Source organism: Mustela putorius, unplaced genomic scaffold (assembly GCF_011764305.1).
Source record: "Mustela putorius furo isolate JIRA1106 unplaced genomic scaffold, ASM1176430v1.1 tig00000596_pilon_pilon_pilon, whole genome shotgun sequence".
NCBI classification, from domain to species: Eukaryota; Metazoa; Chordata; class Mammalia; order Carnivora; family Mustelidae; genus Mustela; species Mustela putorius.
The window spans coordinates 3,295,966-3,319,203 of record NW_025421428.1 but is presented as its reverse complement, the minus strand read 5'-3'; the positions used below and the strand labels follow the sequence as shown (position 1 = coordinate 3,319,203).

The following is a 23,238-nucleotide window of genomic DNA, read 5'->3' as shown; positions in this document are numbered from 1 at the left end:
ATGCCTGGGTGGCTCAGTCAGTTAAGTGCCTGCCTTCGGATCAGGTCATGATCCCAGACCTGATCCCAGGGTCCCAGGATCCAGTCCCACATGGGATTTGCTCAGTGGGGAGTCCGCTTCTCCCTCTGCCTGGCGCTGCCCCTCCTGGTAGTCAGTCTCTCTCTCTCTCTCTCTGACAAATAAATAAAATCTTAAAAGAAACAAACAAACAAACAAAACAAAACAAAGAAATAAAACACAGTTCCCAACTCCAGTTGGGTATCAAGACAAAAAAAAAAAAAAAAGAGAGAGAGAGCGAGAGAGCGAGCCCCTGGTACATAAAGAGAACGTAATGGATGCCTCTGAGTAACTGAAACAAAACCAAATCAACAAAGTGGACAGCCTCACTCCTCCCTCAGCTACCCGTACCGAAGATTTTAGAGGTCTGATGCAGGAGTCTTTGACAAACTGATGGAAAAATAAAGATTGTTTGTATCTTTTAAACAAAAACTCCACCCCAGCACTAAGTTCCATAACTATTTACTGATATACACAAGTTCATAAAGAATAAGTGCCCGTGAGCGTGCGTGCGTGCGTGCGTGTGTAGATGCAACCCGACAGGGTTCCATCGAGTTCGGTGAAGGCCGAGCGCCTCTGGAGCCGCTTTGCACCGACCGCCCCCAACCAGGAAGCTTGCGCGAGCCCCGCACTGCGCCGGGCGCTTTGCAGGAATCCAGGAGAGCCAGGACCGGGGCTTTTGCAACTGCTTCACCCCATCCCCACGCAGGATTTCAGGCAAGCGGGAGACGGGGTCAAGTCCCAGGTCTGTTTTCGTTTACTCTGCAAATGCTTTGCTGAGCTCTGCCTCGGCGCCGGGGCCACGGCGGGAGAGAAGGACAAGGGCAGCAGTCAGTACCCAACGCTGCAGACGCGGCCCCCAGCCTCAGTTTCCCCCGGGGGGGCGGGGCAGGGACGCGCTCGCCCCGCCCCCGGGGCGGCCCCGGGAGCCGGAGGAGGCTGCGAGGACCCGCCCCCGCCCTCCCCGGCTTCCGCCTCCCGGGCCACGTCCCCGGCGCCCCACCGGAAGCTCCCGGCGGGCCTTGGGGAGGCGGTGGCGGCGGCGGCGCAGAGGTTGGTGGGGCTGCACCCCGCCCCGGCTCTGCCCGAGGCTCTGTGGCCCCCGCCCCCACGCTCCCCGGCCCGGGACGCCCCAGCTCCCGCTTGCTCGGGAGGGGGCTCCCCCAGTGCAGGCCTCCCCGCGCGGCCCGTGACCAGGACGCCACCGCTGCAGAGCCCGCCCCCGGACTCCCTACCGCAGCGCTTCCTGCGGGCAGCCGGGGCAGCCCAGGGGTTTGCCCATCCTTGACTAGTCGCCCGCGCTGCCCCGCCCTCAGCACGGGGCACGCACCTGGATCTGTGGCAGTAGCGAGGGGACAGTCACTCGTCCCGGGGCGGGGGATGCACGAACGGGGCTGGGCGGGGGGGGGCGCTGGCGGTCACAGACAAGCAACCCAGCGTCGTTGAGCCGGGCAACCGGGGTGGGGGTAGGGGGAACAGGGGGCTGTGCTCAGGTTGGGGATGCGTCGGGATCGTAAAGCTGGGCGCCCAGCCCCATTCTGGGGGCAGACCACCGAGACTCCCAGGAGTCTGGTCCAAGTGCACCCCAGAGGTCAAGTGGAAGGCTGGTGGGGGGAGGCGGCACCGAGAGACTCCAACCTTGCGGATCCCTGCGGTGTAGTCGGGGAGATGGGACCAATGGAGGTTCAGAGTAGAAGAGAAAAGGGGTGGAGGAGAAGATGAAGAGCAGCCAGTGGGTGCAGAAGCGGGGGGCTGGGGGGGGGAAGGAAGGGGATTTGAAAGGAGGGGCCAAGAATGGTGTCAGGTGCTGGCCAGAGGACTGTTAGATAGAAACTGGGACGGCCCATGCGCACCGGTGACCCCAACAATGAGAACCTTGGGGAGATGGTTTCAGAGACTCAAGGGAGGAATTCTCTGCATAGACAGTCTTTCCTACAAGTTCTGTTTAAGTGTGGAGAGAGTGTAGATGTGGGAGAGGACTTTGGGGAAAGGGTAGAATGTGTGGTTAGAGCACAGGCTGAGTTCAGGAATCCCCACGCACCATCTGTGGGACCCTGGGCAAGGCACTTAACTGGTTTGTAAAATGGGATGATGAAGACAGTCCCTGCCTCAAAGGGGTCATAGGATTAGGTGAGGTGGTTAGAAGTACTTAACACAGCACTGAAGTGCTGCACCTAGTATTTCTCCCTTTTATTATTGGAACAGCTTGGGGACATCTTGATGCTGATAGGGAAGATCTGGTAGAGAGGGAGGCATTGAGGACAGAGGAGAAAGAAAGGAGACCAGGGAGAAAGGGACTCAGAACCTGGTTGTGGAGATAGGTGCCAGTCTATGCCACAGGAAGGGGAAGAAGGAATGCAGGGAGCTTTACAGGTTTGGGGTATGTGGTTAAGGGTACGCCTTTCTGATAGGCCTCCTCTGAAGTAGGCCTCAAGGTCATCTGCTGAGAGGCTCAGGCCACAGCTGGCCCAGGTGGGGGTGGGCATCCCAGTTTATACCTGTAGCAGTAGGTGGCTATGTCCTCTTTGCCAGCTGCCCAAGTATCACTCCAGGGAATGGGGGCAGTTGAATTTTTTTAGGGGCAGAGGACATCCGGCCTGCCTTGCCCACTTACAAGGCTCAAGTGAAGCTGGTGGATGTGGAAACACTTTGGGAGCATAATGTACCATCTTAATTCTTTTCTTTGATCTTGAGGAGCTGGAAGGGCTTTGGCCATTATTGGGATACAATGTCAGAGCCTTCCAAGCACTTGGCTTGGGCCGTGCACCATGTGAGGCTTCCGCCCACCCCCCCCCCTCACTTGGTCACCACAACAGTCAGGTAAAGTAGACCTTATTATTCTCCCCCCACTTTACAGATGCAAAGACTGAGGTTCAGAGAAGTTAAAGACCATGTCCCAGGACCTACAGCTCGTACGTGGAAGACTTAGGATCCCAGCTCAGATCTGTCAGACTTCAAAGCCCAGGATTTGAAACCAGCATGAAAACTTGCAAAATGCAGCAGGACAGGAAGAGGTGGAGGGAGTCATCTCTTGCATTTGGTAGATGAGAAAACAGGCTGCATGCTCTGGCGCCCAGTCCCGGCTCTGTCAGCCCCACCAGGTCACCTTGCTTTCATCTCTCTTCTGTGGGTAGAAAACACAGATCTTAGGGTTCTCAGACCTTGTGCCCCGGCCATTTCCCAACCAGGGGCTTGTGACTTTGGACGAGGCCTCTTGTTTCTCTGTGCCTATGTGTTAAATTCTTGCTATTAAATTCCCCAGCAGGTCACTTTGAGGAACAGGAAGGAAAATGTTGCCCGGCCCACAGTAGACATTGCCAGAAGCCACACAGCCGTGGATCTCCCTCCCACTCAGCCATGAGGCCAGCTCCCTGTGACCTAGTATTTATGGAGAGCTTTGTTCTCAGGGCTGGGGAAGTGGTGGCGCCTGACCCAAGTGTGTGGCCACTTATGATTTCCTGAGTGGGGAAATGGGGGGAGGGCCTGAGCAGTTCATGGTCCCGAGGCTTTGCTTCAAAGGAGCGGGGAGGGCCCAGTATCATCAACATGACTGATGAGGAATGCCATGGGCAAGGTCGGAACATCAGAAGCCTCCCAGCTGCCTCGGGTTGCCTTGGCCATCGGGGTCCCAGAATCTTAGAGCCCAAAAGGGCTTGGAGACTGCCTGTTACAAGTCTTTTTCTTTTCTTTTCTTTTCTTCTTTTTTTAAATAAACAGATGGGGTTATCAAGACCCACTGTGAGGAAGTGACTTTCACCTCGGAGAAGCTCTGGCCAGGACACAGCTAAAGCGTCTGGAACTTGTGTTTTTGGACCTGCGTCCAGAACCCTGGGGATTTCCACCAGGGCAGCGAGCACCCCCACCGAGAATTCTAGGCTCTCTCAAAGTCCCAGGGAACACAGAGGAGCCCCCAGCTGTGACTCTCTGCCGATGTCCCCAGGGAGGAGGAGGAGGAAGCCAGCAGCTGCCCAAGGTGCTCAGACAGGGAAACTCTGATGGCAGGCAGTTCCTGAAAATCTGGGGCCCACTTCTTTTTTCTCTCTGACTTGTTTTCTTTTTCTCTCTCACTTTAAAGAATGACTGGACACTCCTAAAGCCTTCTGTCACCATCCAGGGGATTTTTTGCACCACAAAGGGTAATTCCTGCCCCATCCCTGTTGTGACTCAGCTGTGACGTTGAACCACACAAGCCTACGAAGAGATAAAGTCATCAGACTCCTGCTCGCCAGACAGATCTCACCTCTCCCCTCCGCAGCTTCCACAGCTTCCACAGCTGGTCTCCTCCCCACAGTCGCGTAGACCGGGAGCCCCTGGCCAGCCTGGGACCCCAGGATGGCCTCTGGCCCAGCCAGCAGCCCCCGCCCGGCCCCCGATGAGAACGAGTTTCCCTTTGGGTGCCCCCCCACCGCCTGCCAGGACCCACCAGAGCCCAGGGCCCCCTGCTGCGCCGCCTGTCTCTCTGGGAACGTGAGGTGAGGGCCTGGAGGAGCAGGGCTGGGTGTGGAAAAGGTGTCAGGGAGGGGCCCCCAACGGGAGGCAAGGGTGAGAGGAGCTGGTGGCTTTCGGCAGGTGACTTCACCTCACTGGGCCTGTTTCACACCCTTTCCTTGTCGTCCCTGGCCCCAGCTGGAGTGACGGCGGGAGCAGCAGCCACGGGAAGGTGTGTTCGCTCCCACAGCAGAGGCCGGCTGGGGTGGAGGGAGGGAGAGAAGCTCTGCCCTCAGTGGGGCCACTGGCTGACTGGGGGGCCTGGTGCTGTGGGTCCAGCACCCTGAAGCCTCAGCTTTTTTGTCTGTAAGAGCCCTCCAGAGCTGGTTGCTACCTCCCGGGGTTGATACAAGGCCCAGCCAACAGTATGTGGGAAAGTTCTTAGAAGAATGAGTAGACGCTCCCTTGGTAAATGCTGCTGTAAAGTCCATCTCCTTCCACGATAGCACGCATCACCTTGTGCTGTCTGCTGGCAACCCTTTCAAAGGGGACACACAGCTAGATTTATCCATATAGTATATGAAATTGCATGTCTCTATATAAATACGTGCTTATGTAGAGTACACATTTTATATGTGTACAGAATATATATAATCATACATTTTGTATAGAATATGTAAAAATATGTATGTTTATATGTACAGTATGAATATCTCAGGTGTGACATTAATATGATCGCCAGCATCCCATTTTAAGCAACTATTACGCACCTACTGTAGGCTAAGCACTGTTTCCTTGGATTGTGGGAGGTGCCTGGCAAGGTGGCTACTGTTACTCACCTATTTTACAGATGGGGACAAGGAGGCCCAATAGAGAGACTAAGTCAGCTTGGCCCAGGTCAGATTCCTGGCAGAGATGCTCCTAGTGTCTGCCATGCGCCCCCAGTGTGACCTTTGTTTGGGGTTTTACAGCATCAGAAGGTGGGAAAACTGAATCAGGCAGACTTGTGAATTTCAAAGGCTCTGACAAGGGCTGCTAGAGGAGGGGAGAGGATGTGGCTGTGGACGAGCCAGGTGGGGCGTTGGTGGGGGGCGGGGAGCAAAGCTTGACTGCTTGTACCATCGAGCTGTTGTTTCTGGGTTCATCTCAGGCTCTTGCCATGCGTCTCTTGGCTTTCCTCCCCATTCCTCCAAAACGTGCCAGAGCCTGGGATGGAGCTCTCTGGGTGTCGGAGGGACCCAGGCCTGAGGCCAAAAGAGCTCTGCCCGGCTCCTGACTCTGTGCTCTTGGCCGACAGGCATGTCCTCGTGGCCTCAGGGCCTTGTTTTCCTCCTGGGTAGGATGGGCCTGTAGGTAGGAGCCAATGGCTCTCGCTGTGGGTGGGCAACACTTGGGAGCTTTCTGAAAGCACATAGGGGCGTGGGTCACTCTGCTCAGGGTCTGACACCCACTCCTGGTTAAGAAGCTGGGTTAGTTCTCCGAGCCCCCTTCTTTGGATTGACTATGGTCATCTGTCATTCCTGAAAATCAGAGACCCGAAGCCAAGAAGAGCACATTTAGCCACATATGGGCCATCCCTTATCTGAGTGCCCCGGGTCAGATGTATTTTGAAATTCAGAATCCTTCAGATTTTAGAAAAGTGAGGCAGTACATTGCTACATCATTCTCCCAGCAGAAACTGGGGCAGTTCCTTATAATCCAGCATAATTGATGTTTCCGCAGCGAGACAGAAATAGACCCTTCAGTGGGTAAGTATGGGTGACGACAGCCTCTGCCCCAGGTCAGTTGGCTGCCAAGTAGGCTCACAGCAGACTCCCAGGAGATATCGGAGACACCCAGTACTTCCGAGGCTTGGGAGTAGTGGGTCTGGGATTGGGGAGAGCCGGCTTACTGACATCAGCTGCCACCCCAAGCAAGGCCCAGGCTTTTAGAGCCATCAGGATGGAAGGTGGCCCCAGGAAGTCATGGATGCTTCACTCAGCAGGCTTTGTTCATGTGTCCCCAGGACCAGCGAGGACCAGATCTGTCCAAAATGCAGAGGGGACGGCCCCCAGTCTGTAAGCCCGGGAAGCCTTCAGTCTCAGGACAAGGTACGTGGCACAGCCAAGAAAGGGGATTTAATTAATTTCTCCTCTTGTCGAGGTTGAAGCCATTAGGCAGCTGCCCACAAAGGCCCAGGCAGACACCTAGCTGCCCGTCGTCCAGGGTCGAGATTAAATTCAGGTTGTAAGCAGTGAGGAGCCCGCTGTTCACCATGGCAGAGTGGCTTGTCAAAGGCACCTCGCTGATGTGCAGCAGATTCAGGGTGAGAACACCAGTCTAGACCCCGGCCTGTGGGCCAAAGCCAGCTTGCCACCTGGTTGTATCTGACCCGCAAGCTAAGAATGGTTTTTATATTTTAAATGGTTTGAGAAAGTCAGAAGAGTGGCATTTTGTGACACATGGAAATTTTTATGATATTCAAACTTCTGTGTCCACAAATAAAGTTTTATTGGTACACAGCCCCAAACACTCATTGATGCATGGTGTATGGCTGCTTTGGCCCTGCAACGGCGGAGGTCAGTAGTTGCAACAGAAGATGCGGCTCCCGGTGTGTGCTCTCTGGTCCTTCACGGCGAAGTCTGTCCTCTTGATCTAGACAGTTCTTTCTGCTCCGTGTGCCCTCAGAGAGGGAGAAATCCTTCTCAGCTCACCTGTGGAGCTCAGCCAAGCTGTGCTTCTAGGAATAAGAAACGGCTTTGGCAGTGTGATGGGCCAAAGAGACATCCTTACGTGCCACAGTCTAGAACTCTAGCCCTTCTGAGTTGGAAGAGCCCTCACAGGTCTGTCTGTCCAGGGCAGAGGCTCCCACAGGCCAACCACACCTGGTCCGTTCCTGCCAGGACGTGAAAAAGTGATAAAAGTAAGGATATTGTAGTGAGTTTTTAAAAACTGAAACCTTTTCGTTCATAGAATCAGCCTTTGTTCTGGGGTTATATCCTCCCTGTACATGTCTTTGTACAAATGAAATGATGGTGGTAGTCGATGATAGGATTTTTGATAACGTCTTTACTTGGTAAAATAAAAAACAAAAAAATGGCAATCTTCATGTTTATCCAACAACTTAAAAAAAAAAAAAGTATTGGCCCAAAGCTGTAAGAACTGCTGCTCGAAATCTAGTCCCCGGTCTTAGACCTCAGGCCCCCAGCACCCACTGGGGAGTCTCAGCACAAAACTCCCTAGTGTGTCTCACCATTTGGCCTTCCTCCCTCTCAGGGACTGCTTTCAGCCAGAGCTCCCTCCTTGCCCTAAAACCACAGCCCAGCGCCCAGGAGCCTGGTGTCCAGGGACGGCATTGTACGTTCTGTACGAGGCCATGATCGTGCTCATGCCTGTTTCTCCATCTGTGAAATGAAGAAGCCCAGGTGGTCCTACAAGGCCAGTCCAGGACCTGTGATGTCCGGCTGACCTGTCCGTGGCTGGCTGCGAGGCCAGAGGCGGACAAGTCTTCACACCTTCTCTTTTCTCTGTCCTGGGCCGCCCCCCCCCCCCCCCCCAGCTGCCTTCAGAGAGCTGGAGGAATTTCCTGCCCCCAGGAGAGCTGGCCTTGAGGGCTCTCCCTTCCTCTTCTCAGCCCACCAGGGAGGGGCCCTCAAAGGAATAACATAAGGACCCGATGCATTTTCCCGGAACTCTGCACTCGGCCGCATGGTTAAGAGCTAACTGGTCAAACTGACCCGTGGAATGGCTTCCCAGGACTCTACGTCTGCACGTCTCAGGGAGCTCACTCGAGAGCCAGCCGGCCGTACGCAGCTCTCGGTCTGGGCCGCCGTGCTCCCCTGCAAAAGGGAGCCCGTGTGCTTCCGGCCTTCTGAGGCTCCTGCCCGCTCGAGTGCACCAGGAAGATGGTTTCCAATTTGTCTTATTTTTCCCTCTTAACAAAATTAATGCACTTTCTTTGTACAAATCTCAGGTAATAGAGGGAAGAGCTCTTTTCCATCTCGTAATCCAGTGGTTTTAATTTTTCATCTTGGTGAACGAGACATCCGATGAGAGTACAGGTGCTCGGATTAAGGGGGAGCCTGGCACCCGCTCCTTTTCTGCTGTCCCCGCCCCTGAGGGGCTCTGGCAGCTCCTGGAGCCCTGCAGAGTACAGTGGGAAGCTTGTTGCCTGAAATCAAATGAAGTGATTCCGATGGTAGACTCACAGATGCTCTGACAGCCTTCAGGGTGGGAGTGGGTGCTGCCTCCAGGGGGGCAAAGGCGCAGCAGGCCTCTCGCCCCGGCTTCCCCACCTGGTGTGATCTTTATGCTCCCCCCCCTCCCCGTGCCCAGGGAAAAGCCGGGGTGGGGGTGGGAGTGCCGTGTGAGCCAGTGGTCTCACACCCGCTCAGAGCCACAGACCAGAAAGACCAGAGACTCCTCCGGCTCCAGACCCCAGTGGGAACTTTGGGGGACTTTTGAGCAAAGGAAAGCAGCTGATTAGAAGTCAGTCCTCTGCATATGTGGTCATTCTGAAGTTTGTGCCTGCAGGACAACCTGGGGGATGGGGGTGCGGGGTGGTCAGAGGCCGGCCCAGTCAACCCCGGAGGCTCCCAGCCTTGTGACCTTTTCCCGTGCCATCTGCTTATCAGCCTGTCCTCGGCCTCTGAGTTCATTAGAGGACTATTTCTTTCAGAAATGCTCACAGCCGTGGACTTGGGAGCTACTCTAAGACCCAGATATTAAAGGATCACTGCTGACCTAGTTAGAGGCCAGGTTCTCGCCTGGAATGACCTTCCTCTAGAAGTGACAGTGGAATAAGGAGCAACCAGTGTCTGGAAAATAACATTCAATTCTGTGTGCCTGTGACCCTGCGAGGGGGATTGTTTCCTTCACTCTCTTGCCTCAGAGATCACTCGAGGAGGCCAGAAGCAAGCTGGCCTCTGATGCCAGTGGCTTCCAGTAAGCCACAGGCTTGTGACCCCGTGAGACAAGTTCTTTGACCAAAGGGGACTCTGATGCTTGCGCTGTGTTCCTCTTTGTTTGTACTGAGCCGGAGTCTGTTTCTCTTGGGGCCACGAGAGGCAAGTCGGTCAGACCTTCCTGAAGCAGGCCCGCATCTGTAGGAGGACACTGAGCGTGTCCCTCGTGAGTCTGTCCCCAGTCTCTGTGCATCCCTTTATTGGCGTCCCTTGAAGTGTGTCGATCCTGTGACATCCTGGGTCATGAGTGGCGGTAGTATCCCTGTTTTGCCTAGACTTTAGGTAATACATTGAGGCTTAATGAGAGGGTGTGCCTGGATCCACGTCCTACCACGGCGGGAAGGCAGACCCTGCGCTCCTCGGCCGTTCCTTGGCCGTTCTCGGGGCTCCTCGGCAGTTCCAGACCCTGCCTCCTTGGCCGGTGGCACCTTCTCTTGGTGGGTCACCCCAAGTGTTGTATGCAGGTTTAAGTAATACTGTCAGCCCTGAGATCTGGAGTCCACCAGGTGCTTCGGAAAAACGGGAATGGGTAAGAGTGCTTTCACCTAGGACGCTGAGGCAGGGCTTCCTGGGGGAGGTGGCCACTGAGCTGAGCAGAAGTTGCCAGAGAGGAAACAGGCGATGGCACAGAAGAGGGCAGGAGCTGGCAGGCAGACCCAGACTGACCAGGTCCCCCTTGTCATGATGAAGGACTCCCTCAGCCCCAGGTGATCCCCGAGCAGGACCCGAGCCAGCCTCCATGTCCAGGGTGGCAGAGGGGTCACTGGGGTCAGTCTCTTCGTGCTCACATTCTCAGAAGTACACAGGTCCCCTAGTGGAGGGTGGGGGACCTCTTGATGGGACCCCCTGCTGACCCCATCACAAAGGGCCTGGTGAGCGCGGTGGCCAGGAATAGCACACACCCCCAGACTTCTCGGACACAGAAGGACAAGTGTTCCCCCAGGGCTAGGATTTTGTTTTCTGTTTCTGTTTCCTCCTCAGAGAAAATTCCTCTGTGGATTTTATTTTTAGCAGTTTGCAAGCCCTGAGGCCGCTCGCAGGGGTCACTTACAGCACCAGACAGACCAGGCTGGGCCCAGGACAGATGCCCCATTCTTCCTCTGCGGCCCTGGCCTGATTCCCTCTCCCGACCCCTCCGTCCCCACCCTTCGGGTAAGGCAAGGACTCCCCGGTTGGGAGGAAGGACCCCGGTCATGGACTGTAGGTCTCCGGCCGCTCCTTCGCCTTTGCCCTGAACTGGCATCACCCCCTGCAAAGCGCTGGCCGTCCCTGAGCTTCGCATTCCCACTTTGACGAGAAGCAGAGCCTCTGAGCTCCAGCCTCCTCCTTACGGCGCTGTGGGAGCCGCCGGGACGAGCTCTCCCAGCTGCTGAGAAAGCGGCAGACCCTTGTAAGGTCTCGTAACTTGACCGGCAGACCCGGATCCAGGTGGGTCCTCAGGGGTCACGCTTCCTGTGACCACAGCCCGGCCCCTCCTCAGTTCTCCACCTGTACTGGGAGGAAGCTAATCTCAGCCTGCCCGCCTCCAGAGTCACTGCAGGGATCTTGTGAAAAAACACACAAGAATGCTTTGGTCCAGTTTAAATACAAATAGGTTTAAGATGTTCCTCATCTCCCCAAGGAAATCCAGTGGCGAAATAGGGTTTTATAGGATTAGTTATTAAGAGTTCAAAGATGTGGGGCCCCTGGGTGGCTCTGGGTTAAGTCTCTGTCTTTGGCTCAGGTCATGAATTCAGGGTCCTGGGATCGAGTCCCACATCGGGCTCTCTGCTCCACAGGGAACCTGCTTCCCCCTCTCTCTCTCTCTGCCTGCCTCTCTGTCTACTTGTGATCTCTCTCTATCAAATAAATAAATAAAAATCTTTAAAAAAAAAAAAAAAGTTCAAGATGTGAGAGGGGTGCCTAGTGGCCGTCGCCCACTGACTCCGGCTCAGTCAGTTAAGCATCTAACGCTTGATTTTGGCTCCGGGCATGATCTCAGGGTCCTGGGATCAAGCCCTGCATCAGGCTGTACACTCAGCGGGGTGTGTGCTTGAAGATTCTCTCCCTTTTCCTCTCCTCCTGCCTCTCTCGCTGCTCAACCTCTCCCTCTCTCGCAGATAAATAATTCTTTAAAAAAAAAAAAAATTCAAGTGGGGAAAATTAAATGAGAAGCATATATATGAGAAGAAAAAAAAAAGATACCCCAAGGGCAGTGTTTAATCCATGGAATAAAAATACGAATAATATACTCCCATAGCTACTGCTTGTGGCTAACATTGAGTGCTGTGGCAGGCAGAACGGTGTTCCCCAAAGCTGTCCACATCCCAACCCCCAGAACCTGTGACTATGTTACCTTCCATGGCGGGATTCATCTGCTCTGGCTGCCATCATAAAACACCTCAGACTGGGCAGCAGGAACAAAGAGAGATGTCTTTCTCACAGGTCTGAAGGCAAGAAGCCACAGGCAAGGGTAGGTTTTGTCCGAGGCCTTTCTCCCAGCGTGGAGATGCTGCCTTCCGTATCATGTAGTGTTCTCCCTGGGTGTTCTCTTGTTCGCCAGGACACCAGTCCTGTCGGAGCAGGGCCGTGCTGCTGCCCTCGTTTTCACTCCGTCTCCTCTGTAAAGACCCTGTCTCCAAATCTCCAAATGTAATCCTGTTCTTGGGGGGGGTGGTTCCCAACAGATGAGCTGGGGGATACAACTCTGCCCATAACAATGGCAGAAGGGACTTTGCGGAGGTGATTAAATCAAGGATTAAATTGAGATGGAGAGATGATCCTGGATTATCTAGGGGGGTCCCAGATCATCACAAAGCTCCTCCTAAGAGGGAGGCAAGAAAGAGCCGGAGAGATTGGAAGATGCTGTCCTGCAGGCTGTGCAGATGGAGGAAGGGGCCGTGAGCTAAGGGATGCAGGTGACCTCCACCTGGAGAAAGCAAGGAAATGGAGTCTCCCCTAGAGCCTCCAGAAGGAACACGATCCCATCGACACCTTGACGTGAAGGCTTTGCCTTCCTGACCTATGAGATAATAAATTGGTGTTGTTCGAAGCTGTTAAGTTTGTGGTATTTTGTTACAGTAGCAGTAAGTAATGCCAGCGCTTAAGAATATTGTCCTACGTGATCCCTGCAACTTCATGGGGGTGGGGGGTCCTATTATCCCTATTTTGCATATAAGGAAACTGAGGCAGGGAGAGGTTAACAGGTCTCCTAGGACCAAACAGCTAGCGTGTGAAGTGACTGAAATGGGCTTTGCACTCCTCCAAGCTGACTCCAGGGCTGGCTGCCTTGACCTCTCAGGTCCTCCTGAGTCACCCTGCCCATCCTCCGTCAGCCACTGGAGGCCGGCCGTCGCCCACACCCCCATCCATGCATCGTTATACATCCAGACTGCACTTTCCAGGCCGCAGTGGGCTTTCAGGACACCAGCAGGGCTCTGCAGCCAAAGGAACATGGGCCCCTCCACCTGCGGGGATCTCTCCAGTTCTGCCCTCAGTTTTCTCACTTGCACCACCTTACCCGCTGGGACTCCCTTTAAGCTTAGAGCCCAGAACTTACCCTGGTCCGCTCACCCAGGAACCGGGTCCACAGCCAAGCCTCAGCTGGCCATTGGTCCTCCCCGTTCTGCATCAGAGGCTGCATCACGGCTGCTCCCCGAAGCCAGCACGGTCTCTGCCAAGGCTGCCCTCTGCCCCCGCCCCAGTGAAACATCTGTGTTCTATTCCTTGTCAGGAACAAGTTGTGCTGGAAGCCCAGGGCAGGGGATGAAGGGGAGGGCAGCCGTTTGCTGAGCTCTGCTCTGTCCCCCAAACCAGCGGTACTCATTAAACCCACAGCTCTTGCTTATTTTACTTTTAAAAAATAATAACTAGGGTGGCTTTATACTTGCTCAGCCCGAAAGATCTCTCTACCCACTCCTTGCATCCAAATCTGCCACCTTTTTGCCCCCATGAAAGCATTAAAAAAGAAAAAAAAAAAAGCCCTTGGAAAATCAAGATTTTATTGCTATTATATTGCTATGCAATAAAATCCACTGCTCTTTAAGCGTACCGTTGGATGGATGCCAGGAAATGTATACAGTTGTGGGATTGCTACAGCACAGGGGGTGAATGTTTCCACGCTGGATAAAACCTCCTTGTGCCCCTGGCTAGGCCATCTCCCCAGCGGCAGCCCCAGGAAGCCACGGATCTACTTTCTGTCACTCGACTTTCTTTCCTAGAATCTCGTAAAAACAGAGTCCTAGCGTGTAGTCTTTGACTTCTTGTAGTGCTTGACTTCTTTGATTTAGCAATAATGCTTTTGGCATTCCTCCATGTTACCGCATTTATTCATATTTTCCTCCGTCTGATGGCCAGGGAGCGTTGCACAGCACGGACAGAGCACACACTCGTTTCCATTCACCGTTTGGTGAATATCTGGATTGCTTCCGGTTTGGGGCTGTTATGAATAAAGCTACCGTGAACGTCACATACACACACAGGTGTGTGTTTCAGCTTCTCTCAGGTCGATTCCTAGAGACAGAATGTGTGGGTGGTACGCGCCATATGAGCATGGTTTGTAAGAAAGTTGCTTTTTAAGTATGATTTAACTTTATGATATACTTGCATTAATTTTTCCAAAGTGGCTGTTCCATTTTGTGTTCTCAAGTTCCTCTGTATCCTCACCAAAACTTGATGTTATCATTCGATTTTGCATTTTTGCTCATCTCTTGAGTCGATAGCGTATTTCCCTGTGGTATTTCATTGTAATTTGCACTTCTGGGATGACTAGTGATGTTGAGTATCTTTTCATGGGCTTATTTGTCATTTAAATAGTTCCTTTTGGGAAGTATCTGTTCATTGTTTTGGCCATTCTAATAGGTGGCTTGTCTTATTTGTTGAATTGTAAGAGTTCTTTATATATTCCGGATACAAGCCCTTTCTAAATAATGCGTTTTGGAAAAAATTTTCTAGCGATCTCCCATGGGCTTATCCTTGGTAAGAGACAGTGCTCTGGTGTGGGACAGTGAGTGCCCTGTGGCCAGCTCCCTCGCTCTTCCTTCTTGGGCACATTTCTTCCCCTTTGTCAGCCTTGCTTCTTCATCAGTAAAATGGGAACAAAAAAAAAAACCTCTATGGCCATCCTCATGGTGTCTTTGGGGGCCCGGGAAATAGTGTGATCATGAAAGCATTTTGTGAGCTCCTCAGACCTATGAACAGGTTAACAGTATTGTCTAGTTGCTGCTGAATACTGAATCCTGTCTGCATTGCTGCCCTCAGGCTGTCCTTTTTCTGGAAGGGACGGCAGTGCAGAGCAGATGTGCCTCGGTCAGTCACGGGTAGATGGCTGAGGAGGGAAGCAGATGGGAATTGTGAGGAGAGCCCTCCTGGGCTTCAGGCGGTGCGAGGTGCCCTGTCATGCCGCCAGCATATCCCAAGTGTTTCCTCTGTAATAGACACTGCCCCATACTGAGAACACAGCTGTGACCCTCAAAGATCCCCCAGCCCAGTGGGGGCAACCAGTGAATGATGGTTGGAAAGCCAGGTGGGATATATCCTGACAGAAGACACAGCAACCCAGGATCACAGCAGAGGTCTTGATCCTGTGTTAAAGGAGGGGTCCCAGAAGGGCTGATGGCTTGAAAGGTGGAAAGGAGTCAGCCAGGCAGAGAAGGAACAGCATGTGCTAAGTCACGTGGGCCAGCCCAACTCCTGCCCTGGGGGAGCCTCATGCTTGGCAGAGAGCCCCAGTGGTGGCCACTGGGGACCCCTGTAACATCTGGTGACGATTATTGTTTCTAGGACCACCCTGAGGCGGCTGAGGCTGAAGCTGGGTGCCCCTTTGCTAGTGTTGGCTGCTCCTACAAGGTAAGCATCTGGGTGTGAGAAAGGAGAGGGGGCCACTGCAGTCCCAGAGCTCTGGATGTCCCTTACATTAATGGCTCTTCAGAGCAACAAATCCCACTATAAGTCATCTCCATACTTAGGGAAGTTCTTCTGAATGTCTCACCTGACCACTGTAGCATCACTAAAATACGCGCTCCCCCAACCCCTATGCCCCTCTCCGTGGTCCTGAATAAACGCCGCTCTCATGGGCAGGGCAGAATTGTTGCTCCAGAGACTGTGACGCACTTGGCTCACCCTGGGCATGTCTGATGCCAGGGTGCTGGTCCAGACCCCTCTTGTGACACACAAAGCATCTTCCCGTTTGCTGGGTAAATGGACCTGACTTTCCTTGGCAGCATTTGGGTAGCTGAACTCTCCCCCATTCCCTAGTTCTCCTCAACCTCCTCCGTTTTCACTGATCAGCCCCACTCTCTTGGTAGGGGAGCCCAAAGCTCCTGCAGGAGCATGAGGTCACCTCCCAGACTGCCCACCTGAACCTGCTGTTGGGGTTCCTGAAGCAGCGGAAGGCCCAGCAGGGCGTGGGCCTGGAGTCCGGGCCCATGGCCCTGGAGCAGAATCTGTCAGACCTCCAGCTGCAGGCAGCCGTGGAGGTGGCGGGGGACCTGGAAGTGGACTGCTACCGGGCGCCCCATGCCGAAAGCCAGGACGAGCAGGCCCTGAAGCACTTCATGAAGGAGAAGCTCCTGGCTGAGCTGGAGGAGAAGCTGCGTGTGTTCGAGAACATCGTTGCCGTCCTCAACAAGGAGGTGGAGGCCTCCCACCTGGCTTTAGCCGCCTCCATCCACCAGAGCCAGCTCGACCGCGAGCACATCCTGAGCTTGGAACAACGGGTGAGCGTGGGAGGCAAGTTCCCTTCAAGGTGGGCTCCGGGGGTCCCTGGGCCCCGTCTTGGCTCTAAAGCAGTGGACTGGCAGCCTTCCTTCTGAACATTCTCCCTGCTCAGAGTGTATGCCTCCCCCCTGCCCACCCCCCAAATGGTATCGTGTGTTCCAAGACCCTCGAGGAAGAGCACTGAATCCCAGGTGACAGCCAAGGTCAATCTCCCCCGCCCGGTGTGCTTCATTTGCTTTGCTTGAACTTCCTGTGTGATAGGGTCCTCACTTCCCAAGCATTGCGTTCCACCGAAGGGCGTTTTTCACAATGAGAAGGTGCTTCCTCACACTGAACCAAAATCAGCCTCTCTGTGTCTTCCCAGCATTGTTCCTGGCCCTGTGTTTCAGGGCCTACTGAAAACTTCTGCCTTCCAGTCCTTGTGGAAGCCCTTCAGAGAGAAGTAGTCCCTGCATATTTCCTTCTTGAAGCTCCACACCCCCAGTGCCTTCACCCCTTCCTCAGAGCAGCCGTCTTCATGCTGTCCTCATGGGCTATGACTCTGTCTCTGAAGGATTCCACACGCTCAGAGTGATGGTCCCAGACCAACTCCAGAAAATCCATCTACCTGACAGTTCTTGATTGAGCAGGACAATGTCCTCCCTTATTCTGGAGCTTATACTTTTCCTAATTTAGCCAGTCATCATGTTAATATTGTTTTCTTTTCTTTTCTTTTCTTTTTTTCCTCTGTCCAGCAACATTCTGTCACTGTCTCATGTTGTGCTGGGCTTGGATTTTAGTTCCAGCTCCACCGTTAACTTGCTGTATGGGTCTGGGCAAGTCACTTCCCCCCTCAGAACTTCAGCTTTCCCATCGGGAAAATCAGGGATTCAGTTTCCTGTAAGGACGCTCACTGCTATGCCTGCCCTCCCGACCTAAGCACACCCAAGAATAAGTCTGTGTTTTCTCAAATGTCAGTGGGGAGTGTACCAGTTACGTATGTAACGCTTGCCCCAGCGAGGAGGGCTCCCCAAGGCCAGCAGCCATGCCTTCAGTGCGTCAAGAACCTTCCTGACTCTGGTCTCACATGCACCGTGCAAGGCCTGAAGACAGAGAGGAGATGAGCATGGGCGCAGCCTCTGTTAGGGGAACCTGCCTCTCCGGTAGGAAGGGCAGAAAGCCGTATCTTAAGAAACTTCAGGAAGTGCCCTGCAGAACACCGCTGAGAGACCAGCGGAGCTGGGGCGGTAGTGGGAGGCTTCCCAGAAAAGGGCTCCATGAGCCAGGTTCCTGATGGATGAAGAGGAACTGGCCAGGGGACTAGAGAGGGGCCATAGAGGTCCAGGCGGGAGGGACGGCACAGACACAGGCAGATCCATGTGCCTGAGGGAGGTGTAGTCAGGAAGGCATACTGGGGGCAGAGCTGACTCTGTCACCTCCATAACCTCCATAACCCCACCCCGTCCCCACGCTGTGCTCTGGTGTCCCCCACTGAATGGGCTTCCCCACAGGTGCTGGAGCTGCAGCAGACGCTGGCTCAGAAAGACCAGGCCCTGGGCAAGCTGGAGCAGGGCCTCCGCCTCATGGAGGAGGCCTCCTTCGATGGCACCTTCCTCTGGAAGATCACCAATGTCACCAGGCGCTGCCACGAGTCAGCCTGTGGCAGGACCGTCAGCCTCTTCTCCCCAGGTACCAGCACCCCAGGGGCGCAGCCCGGCACGGGGAGGCAGACTTCCCTGGGCCCAGGAAAGCCGCAGGGACAGCAGCCAGCTCTGTGGCATCCTGGCCACCTACTATGCCAGGGCTGTGGAGGTGACAGGCTCGCCGCTCAGCCCCATGGAGCATGGGCGGCTTGGATCGGGCAGGCCTTCTGCCTCCCTGACGTCAGTCATATTCTGCAAATAGGAATACGGTTGTTGTCTTCTTCTGCGGATCTCGGTGTGGCAGAGGGAGTGTTCTGATGGAAATGAGAGGGTCACAGAGGATGCCCCCCACGGGCACTCCCCGGAGGACCCCCGTCCTCAGAGCACCAAGGGTCTACAGTAAGGCCAGAGGAGAATGAAGTGACCGACACACACACTTGTAGGTCGTGAGTCGTGTGTGAGCGAGCGCCGAGAAAATCCGTGTGGTTCGTCTCTGGGGCCCCCCAGGGGCCTGGCACTCTGTCGTGAAAGGAGTAGTCACTCGGATTTTTCTTTTGTTTCTTGGGTTTTTTAAAAGATTTGATGGATGTATTTGAGAGAGAAAGAGAAAGAGAGCACACGAGCCGGGGCAGAGGGAGAGAGTGAGTGAGTCTCCCCACCAAGTAGGGAGCCCACTGCGGGTCTTGATCCCAGGACCCCGGGATCATGATCTCAGCCAAAGGCAGACACCTGACTGACTGAGCCACCCAGGCACCCCAGTCCATGTGTCTCTTAGTTCCTTGGTCTCCACTGATGTAACGATGTGTGTATCTATTCATAAAATTCTCAGACCTGCGTGTTTTTCCTCTCGTCTCACGTGTACGCATCTAAGTAAGTTAGGAGGATTTCTGTGGATGACGATTTCCAGAGCCTGGCACGTTTCTCCAGGCTTCACACCCGTCCTGTCCCTCGGCCCCTCTGACACACCCTCCACCAGCAGGGCTGGGATCCAGGCAGGCCCGGGCCTTTGCCCCAAGCCACAGAGCAGGGCTGCCTCCCGCTGCCAGGCCCCTGCCCTCGGGAGCAGCCCCCTTCCTGGGGTGGCCTTGCCTCCCCCACAGTGCCCTCCCCACCCCGCCCTTCTTTCCAGAGAGGAAAAAAAAGCAGCAGTGTCTCTGACTTCCTGTTCCACCAAAATGTAAGGGGACAGATGAGTCAGACTGTCAACCCATCCTTCCTCCCCCTCTTCCTGCCTGCTCCCCCAGCCTGGCCCCCGCAGCCCTTTCCAGAGGGGCCCTTGTGGTGACAGCCACTGGCACCCACACTTGCATGGCCCTTTCAGTTGCCCGCAGGCCACTCTGCATAATTGGGGGGGGGGTGGGTATGTGATTCATCCCCTGGGGGCCTTCGCCAAGGCAGCTGGTAGGCATGGGAGCTGCGCCGGGCTCCCCCAGCTTGCAGTGGTTGGGGTCACTTGGCCTAGGGCAGCAGAAAGAAGTCAGCACTGTGAGGTCAGAGTCCTAATTCTAGCTCTGCCTTCAGCACATTGAGCCCGGGCCCAGCCACTTCCCCTCACTGGGCTTGGTTTCCCCGCAGCGAAAAGCAGGTGGGTTACAGGTGTGGGGCAGGGCCAGCAGCAGCACCGCCCCATTAGAGATGCCTGTTCCCGGGCTTCTCCCGCAGCACTCGGCGTCAAACTCTGGGCCCGGCACTCTGTGATTTGGACGGCTGGTTGACAGCCCCTGGGCTAGATGATCTCCAAGAGCCTGGCAGGGCCTCCTTGCCACTCTGTTGAGAAGAGAGGCCACGCTCCAGCCCCAGATTTCTTAGTTTTGAGCCACTGACTTTGGGCATGCCTAACCATAGGTCCTGGTTCCCTGGTCTGTGAGAGCGACACCATCCAGCTCTGTCGGTGTTGACTCTGCCTTCCATATTTCAGCTTTCTACACGGCCAAGTACGGCTACAAGCTGTGTCTGCGCCTCTACCTGAATGGGGACGGGACGGGGAAGAGGACCCACCTGTCGCTCTTCATCGTGATCATGAGAGGGGAGTACGATGCTCTGCTGCCCTGGCCTTTCCGGAACAAGGTACGGGCTGGGCAGGGGAGGGGAGAGCCCGGGTCCTGGTCCTCTCTGCATTCTCGGTTTCACCTTTTACAAAACAAGATCCTGAGTCCATATCTAGTATCGATGGGCATCATGAGTCCAGGGGCTAACAGGCCTGGAGCAGTGCCCCCAGGAAGGCGTGTAGCAGTGAAATTCACCTGGAGGAGGTGCTGTAGGCCAGCCTGAACTGGCAGCGTTTCCAGAGAAAGGGAAGGAGGCCGGTGCCACAACAGCTCTGTGAGAATGGCCGGAACCCTGACAACGCAAGACGCTGGTGAGGCTGTGGAACAGCCAGAACTCCCAGTCATGGCCCGCCGGAACACAAGACGGTTTGGCAGTTTCTGACAAAACGAAACATACTCTCCCCTTCTGACCTCAAAGCCACCCTTCTTGGCCTATACCCAGATCAGCTGAAAACTTTGGTTCTCAAGAACCTGCCCACCAGTGCTTACAGCAGCTTTGCTGATAATTGCCAGAACGAGGAAGGAGCCAGACTCCCCTTCACTGGGTGCCTGGAGGCATGACTTGCAGGCATGGAGACAGAATCTTGGCAGTGCTAAGAACACAGGAGCCGTCAGGCTGAGCAGAGACCCACAGGACCCGGAGAGGCCTCTCCCTTCGTGAAAGGAACCAGTCCAGAAGGGCATGCACAGACTGCGTGATCCCAGCTCTGGGACGGTCTGGGAACAGCACTGCCGTGGAGACCGGAGAGATCAGTAGTTGCCAGGGGCTGGGGGAAGGCAGAGAGTGGCGTATTTTCCAGGCAGTGAAGCTCTTCCGTGTGCTAGAATTCTGGGTACAGAGCATAAGACCCAGAGTGAACTGTGGACTTCAGGTGACTCTGACCTGTTCATTGCTAGTAGCAAATGCTAGCACCAGGGGCCCGGGGGGGGGGGGGTGTGTGGGAGGGGAGGCCGTGTGGGAGCAGAGGGCGGGTGGGCAGTCTCTAGAGTTCCCATTCACTTGGACTGGGCACCAAACACTGCTCAAATAACAAAATCTATTTAAAATATTTAGGAGGACAGTAGTGGGGAGGCCCTCCCTGCTCGTGAACCAGCAAGCGGGGGAGGGGAAGGAAAGGGCGGGGCCAAGAACACTGGCCTCTGCTAGGATGGAGGGAGATAAGGGCCAGCAGGTGGGCCAGGGTGGGGATGCCACAGTGGTCTGGATATGAGTCACTCGGGTCAGGGGTTCCCAGCCCTGCCAGGGAGGGTTTTAACATACCCAACGGCTGGGTCTCCAGTGTGTGGTGAGGCCTGAGCATCAGCGGTTTTGAAACCAGGACCTGCAAAAGTGCAGCCCAACCTGAGAACCAGCGTGGTCGCCATGGGTGTTTTCAGGGACATGCGGCAGAGAAAGGGGTCTGTGTCGCTTTGAGATCCTTGGCGTCTCCGGGTACGCATGCATGTTTTAGGACATAGGTTGACAGACCCCCCCACCCCGCCCCGCAGAGAAGGCCTTCCTGTTCTTGTCCCTCCACCTTATCCTGGGAGATCCTAGCTGTAGCTGATGGGTCAGACGTTCCAGAGCCGAAAGGGGCATCGTAGGTTATGGAGTCTGGCCTCCTTGGCAGTGCCTGGTCCCGCCTTCAGTCCCCAGCAGCCAACCAGAATGGAACGTAGCTCTAAACTCCCTCTTTCCTGGTGGATAGAAAAATCTGATTCCTACTCTTAGGGCATCCCTGGAAGACGTCCATCCCCGGGGGCCTTGCCACACGCCAAACACAGGCATTATATTGTTTCTTTGGCTCCTGATCAGCCTAAGCTGGGGTCAGAGGGGCTGTACGGGGGTCCCTTGTTGCTGCTGCCCAGAGCCTGACCGTCCCCTGCCCCCGGCCACACAGGTCACCTTCATGCTGCTGGACCAGAACAACCGCGAGCACGCCATCGATGCCTTCCGGCCCGACCTGAGCTCCGCGTCCTTCCAGCGGCCCCAGAGTGAGACCAACGTGGCCAGCGGCTGCCCGCTCTTCTTCCCCCTCAACAGGCTGCAGTCACCCAAGCATGCCTACGTGAAGGACGACACCATGTTCCTCAAGTGCATCGTGGAGACAAGTACTTAGGGCAGGGAGGGCCGTGCCAGCCACCCCCGACCCCCGAGGGAGCACCAGAGTACACTGCGGGGTTGGTAAGCTGACTGAGGGCCTGTCCGTGGCCCCCAAGATCCCAGGCACCATGCTGGGCTGGGCCGGCATGGACAGGCAGAGGGACCGTGGCTCGCCGTCAGCTTTGGTGGTGGCGGGGCCCTGGGCTGGGCCACAGAGGTCCGGAAGGAGGCAGGAGATTGTTGTCTTCTGCACCGACCACAGTGATGCTTGAAGCCTGGAAACCACTCCAGCCCTGCACGTTGAAGCAGCCCGTGACCGAGACTGGGAGGGAAGAGGGACCGGGGCTGGGGCAGGGATGGTGAGCATGGGGAGGAGGAGAGAAGCTCTCTGAGCGGAGCACCTCTCTGGACGGCAAGGTCCCTGTGCTGGGGTGGGGAGGGGAGGGTGGGGCAGCATCAGGTTGGGACCTGGGTTCGAAGACCTTGAGGTTCCTTCCTGCCCAGAAAGTCTCCAGATCTGGGCCTCCTGGTACAGGAGGGGCCTAGGGCTGCAGGGGAGCTAGAAACATTCAGGAGCCTCAGGCTTCCAGGTTCCTCCATCCCCTTCCCTGCCCCCACGTGGCCAAGCTGGCCCGCCCCACACCTGCCACCCCGCATCTGGCAGCTCCGCTCCCCAGCGTGCAGGGGCCTGTGTGGGCCCCTGGCCTGTGCCTCCACTGGCAGGACCCCCCTTCGCCTCTTGTAGGTGAAACCAGGTCCCTCAGCTCCCAGGAGCAGCCAGAAGAGAGGGGGAGAAGGAGGGGGTCAGAAACCCTCTGCTCGCCTTCCCTTGAAGGCCCCAGCTTCAGCGCTTTCCTGAATCACATGTCACCTAATTAACTGGGGTATTTCTTTCAGTCGACTGTTTGGGGCCTCTGAGGCACTGAGCAGAGGTTGTCCTTTTAAATATGTATTAAACCAAAGAAAGAGATTGTTTTGATTTCTGTTGAAGTTTTCATGCAGTGCCTGGTTGTGGGAGTTGGTTTGAGCAGCGCCAGATCTGAAAAGCCCACTGCCGAGTCCTGGGCGGTGCCCTCAGTCTCACAGAGGACACCCCTCCTCCGGCAGGAGTACCCGTTCCGGGCCATGGGCTCCTCTTCTCTGTGCTGCGGGAGCCTCCTCAGCCTGCCTCCTGTGCTGGGTCCTGACAACCTCAAAGGGGCTGCCACACCGAAACGTCTGCCAGGAGCCCCAGCATTGCTGTCCGCCTGGCCTGGCCCGGCCCACACTTGTCTTCCCACGGCGCAGGCCTCACCCAGCCGGTCCGTGCAGGGACCCTCCCTCCCACTTCACAGAGACTCTGAGCCTTCGTGTGGCCCCGC

At 55.4% G+C, this 23,238-nt stretch overlaps 1 protein-coding gene and 1 long non-coding RNA gene across 11 annotated transcripts; one reads left to right on the top strand and one right to left on the bottom strand.

The window, feature by feature from the left end:
* Window positions 1-1,055: 1,055 nt before the first annotated feature.
* TRAF1 (TNF receptor associated factor 1) lies at window positions 1,056-22,856 on the top strand. 10 transcript variants are annotated; one of them, XM_045082328.1, is made up of 10 exons: window positions 3,023-3,158; window positions 3,323-3,438; window positions 3,775-4,030; window positions 4,133-4,529; window positions 6,491-6,575; window positions 15,189-15,254; window positions 15,713-16,123; window positions 17,615-17,792; window positions 19,665-19,813; window positions 21,675-22,856. In XM_045082328.1, exons 4-10 carry the CDS (start codon window positions 4,390-4,392, stop codon window positions 21,891-21,893), a joined length of 1,248 nt encoding a protein of 415 aa, XP_044938263.1. In that variant the 5' UTR covers window positions 3,023-3,158; window positions 3,323-3,438; window positions 3,775-4,030; window positions 4,133-4,389; the 3' UTR covers window positions 21,894-22,856. The 10 variants fall into 10 exon arrangements, with proteins under 10 accessions (XP_004775679.1, XP_004775674.1, XP_004775670.1 ...); XM_004775622.3 differs by lacking the exons at window positions 3,023-3,158; window positions 3,323-3,438 and adding an exon at window positions 1,056-1,110; XM_004775617.3 differs by lacking the exon at window positions 3,323-3,438 and having other exon boundaries at window positions 2,937-3,071.
* On the bottom strand, window positions 2,038-13,318 carry LOC123392772. Its single transcript, XR_006607418.1, has 2 exons — window positions 12,967-13,318; window positions 2,038-3,181 (listed from the first exon to the last, which is right to left on the bottom strand). It is a non-coding gene; the product is annotated as an uncharacterized LOC123392772 (long non-coding RNA).
* Window positions 22,857-23,238: the final 382 nt, after the last annotated feature.

Excerpts from the sequence above, each read along its gene's own strand:
- TRAF1 (XM_004775622.3), top strand. The coding sequence starts at position 4,390 with ATGGCCTCTGGCCCAGCCAGCAGCCCCCGCCCGGCCCCCGATGAGAAC. Across the intron at positions 6,576-15,188 it reads GCCTTCAGTCTCAGGACAAG|GACCACCCTGAGGCGGCTGA; the intron begins GTACGTGGCACA and ends TATTGTTTCTAG. Across the intron at positions 19,814-21,674 it reads CCTGGCCTTTCCGGAACAAG|GTCACCTTCATGCTGCTGGA; the intron begins GTACGGGCTGGG and ends CCGGCCACACAG.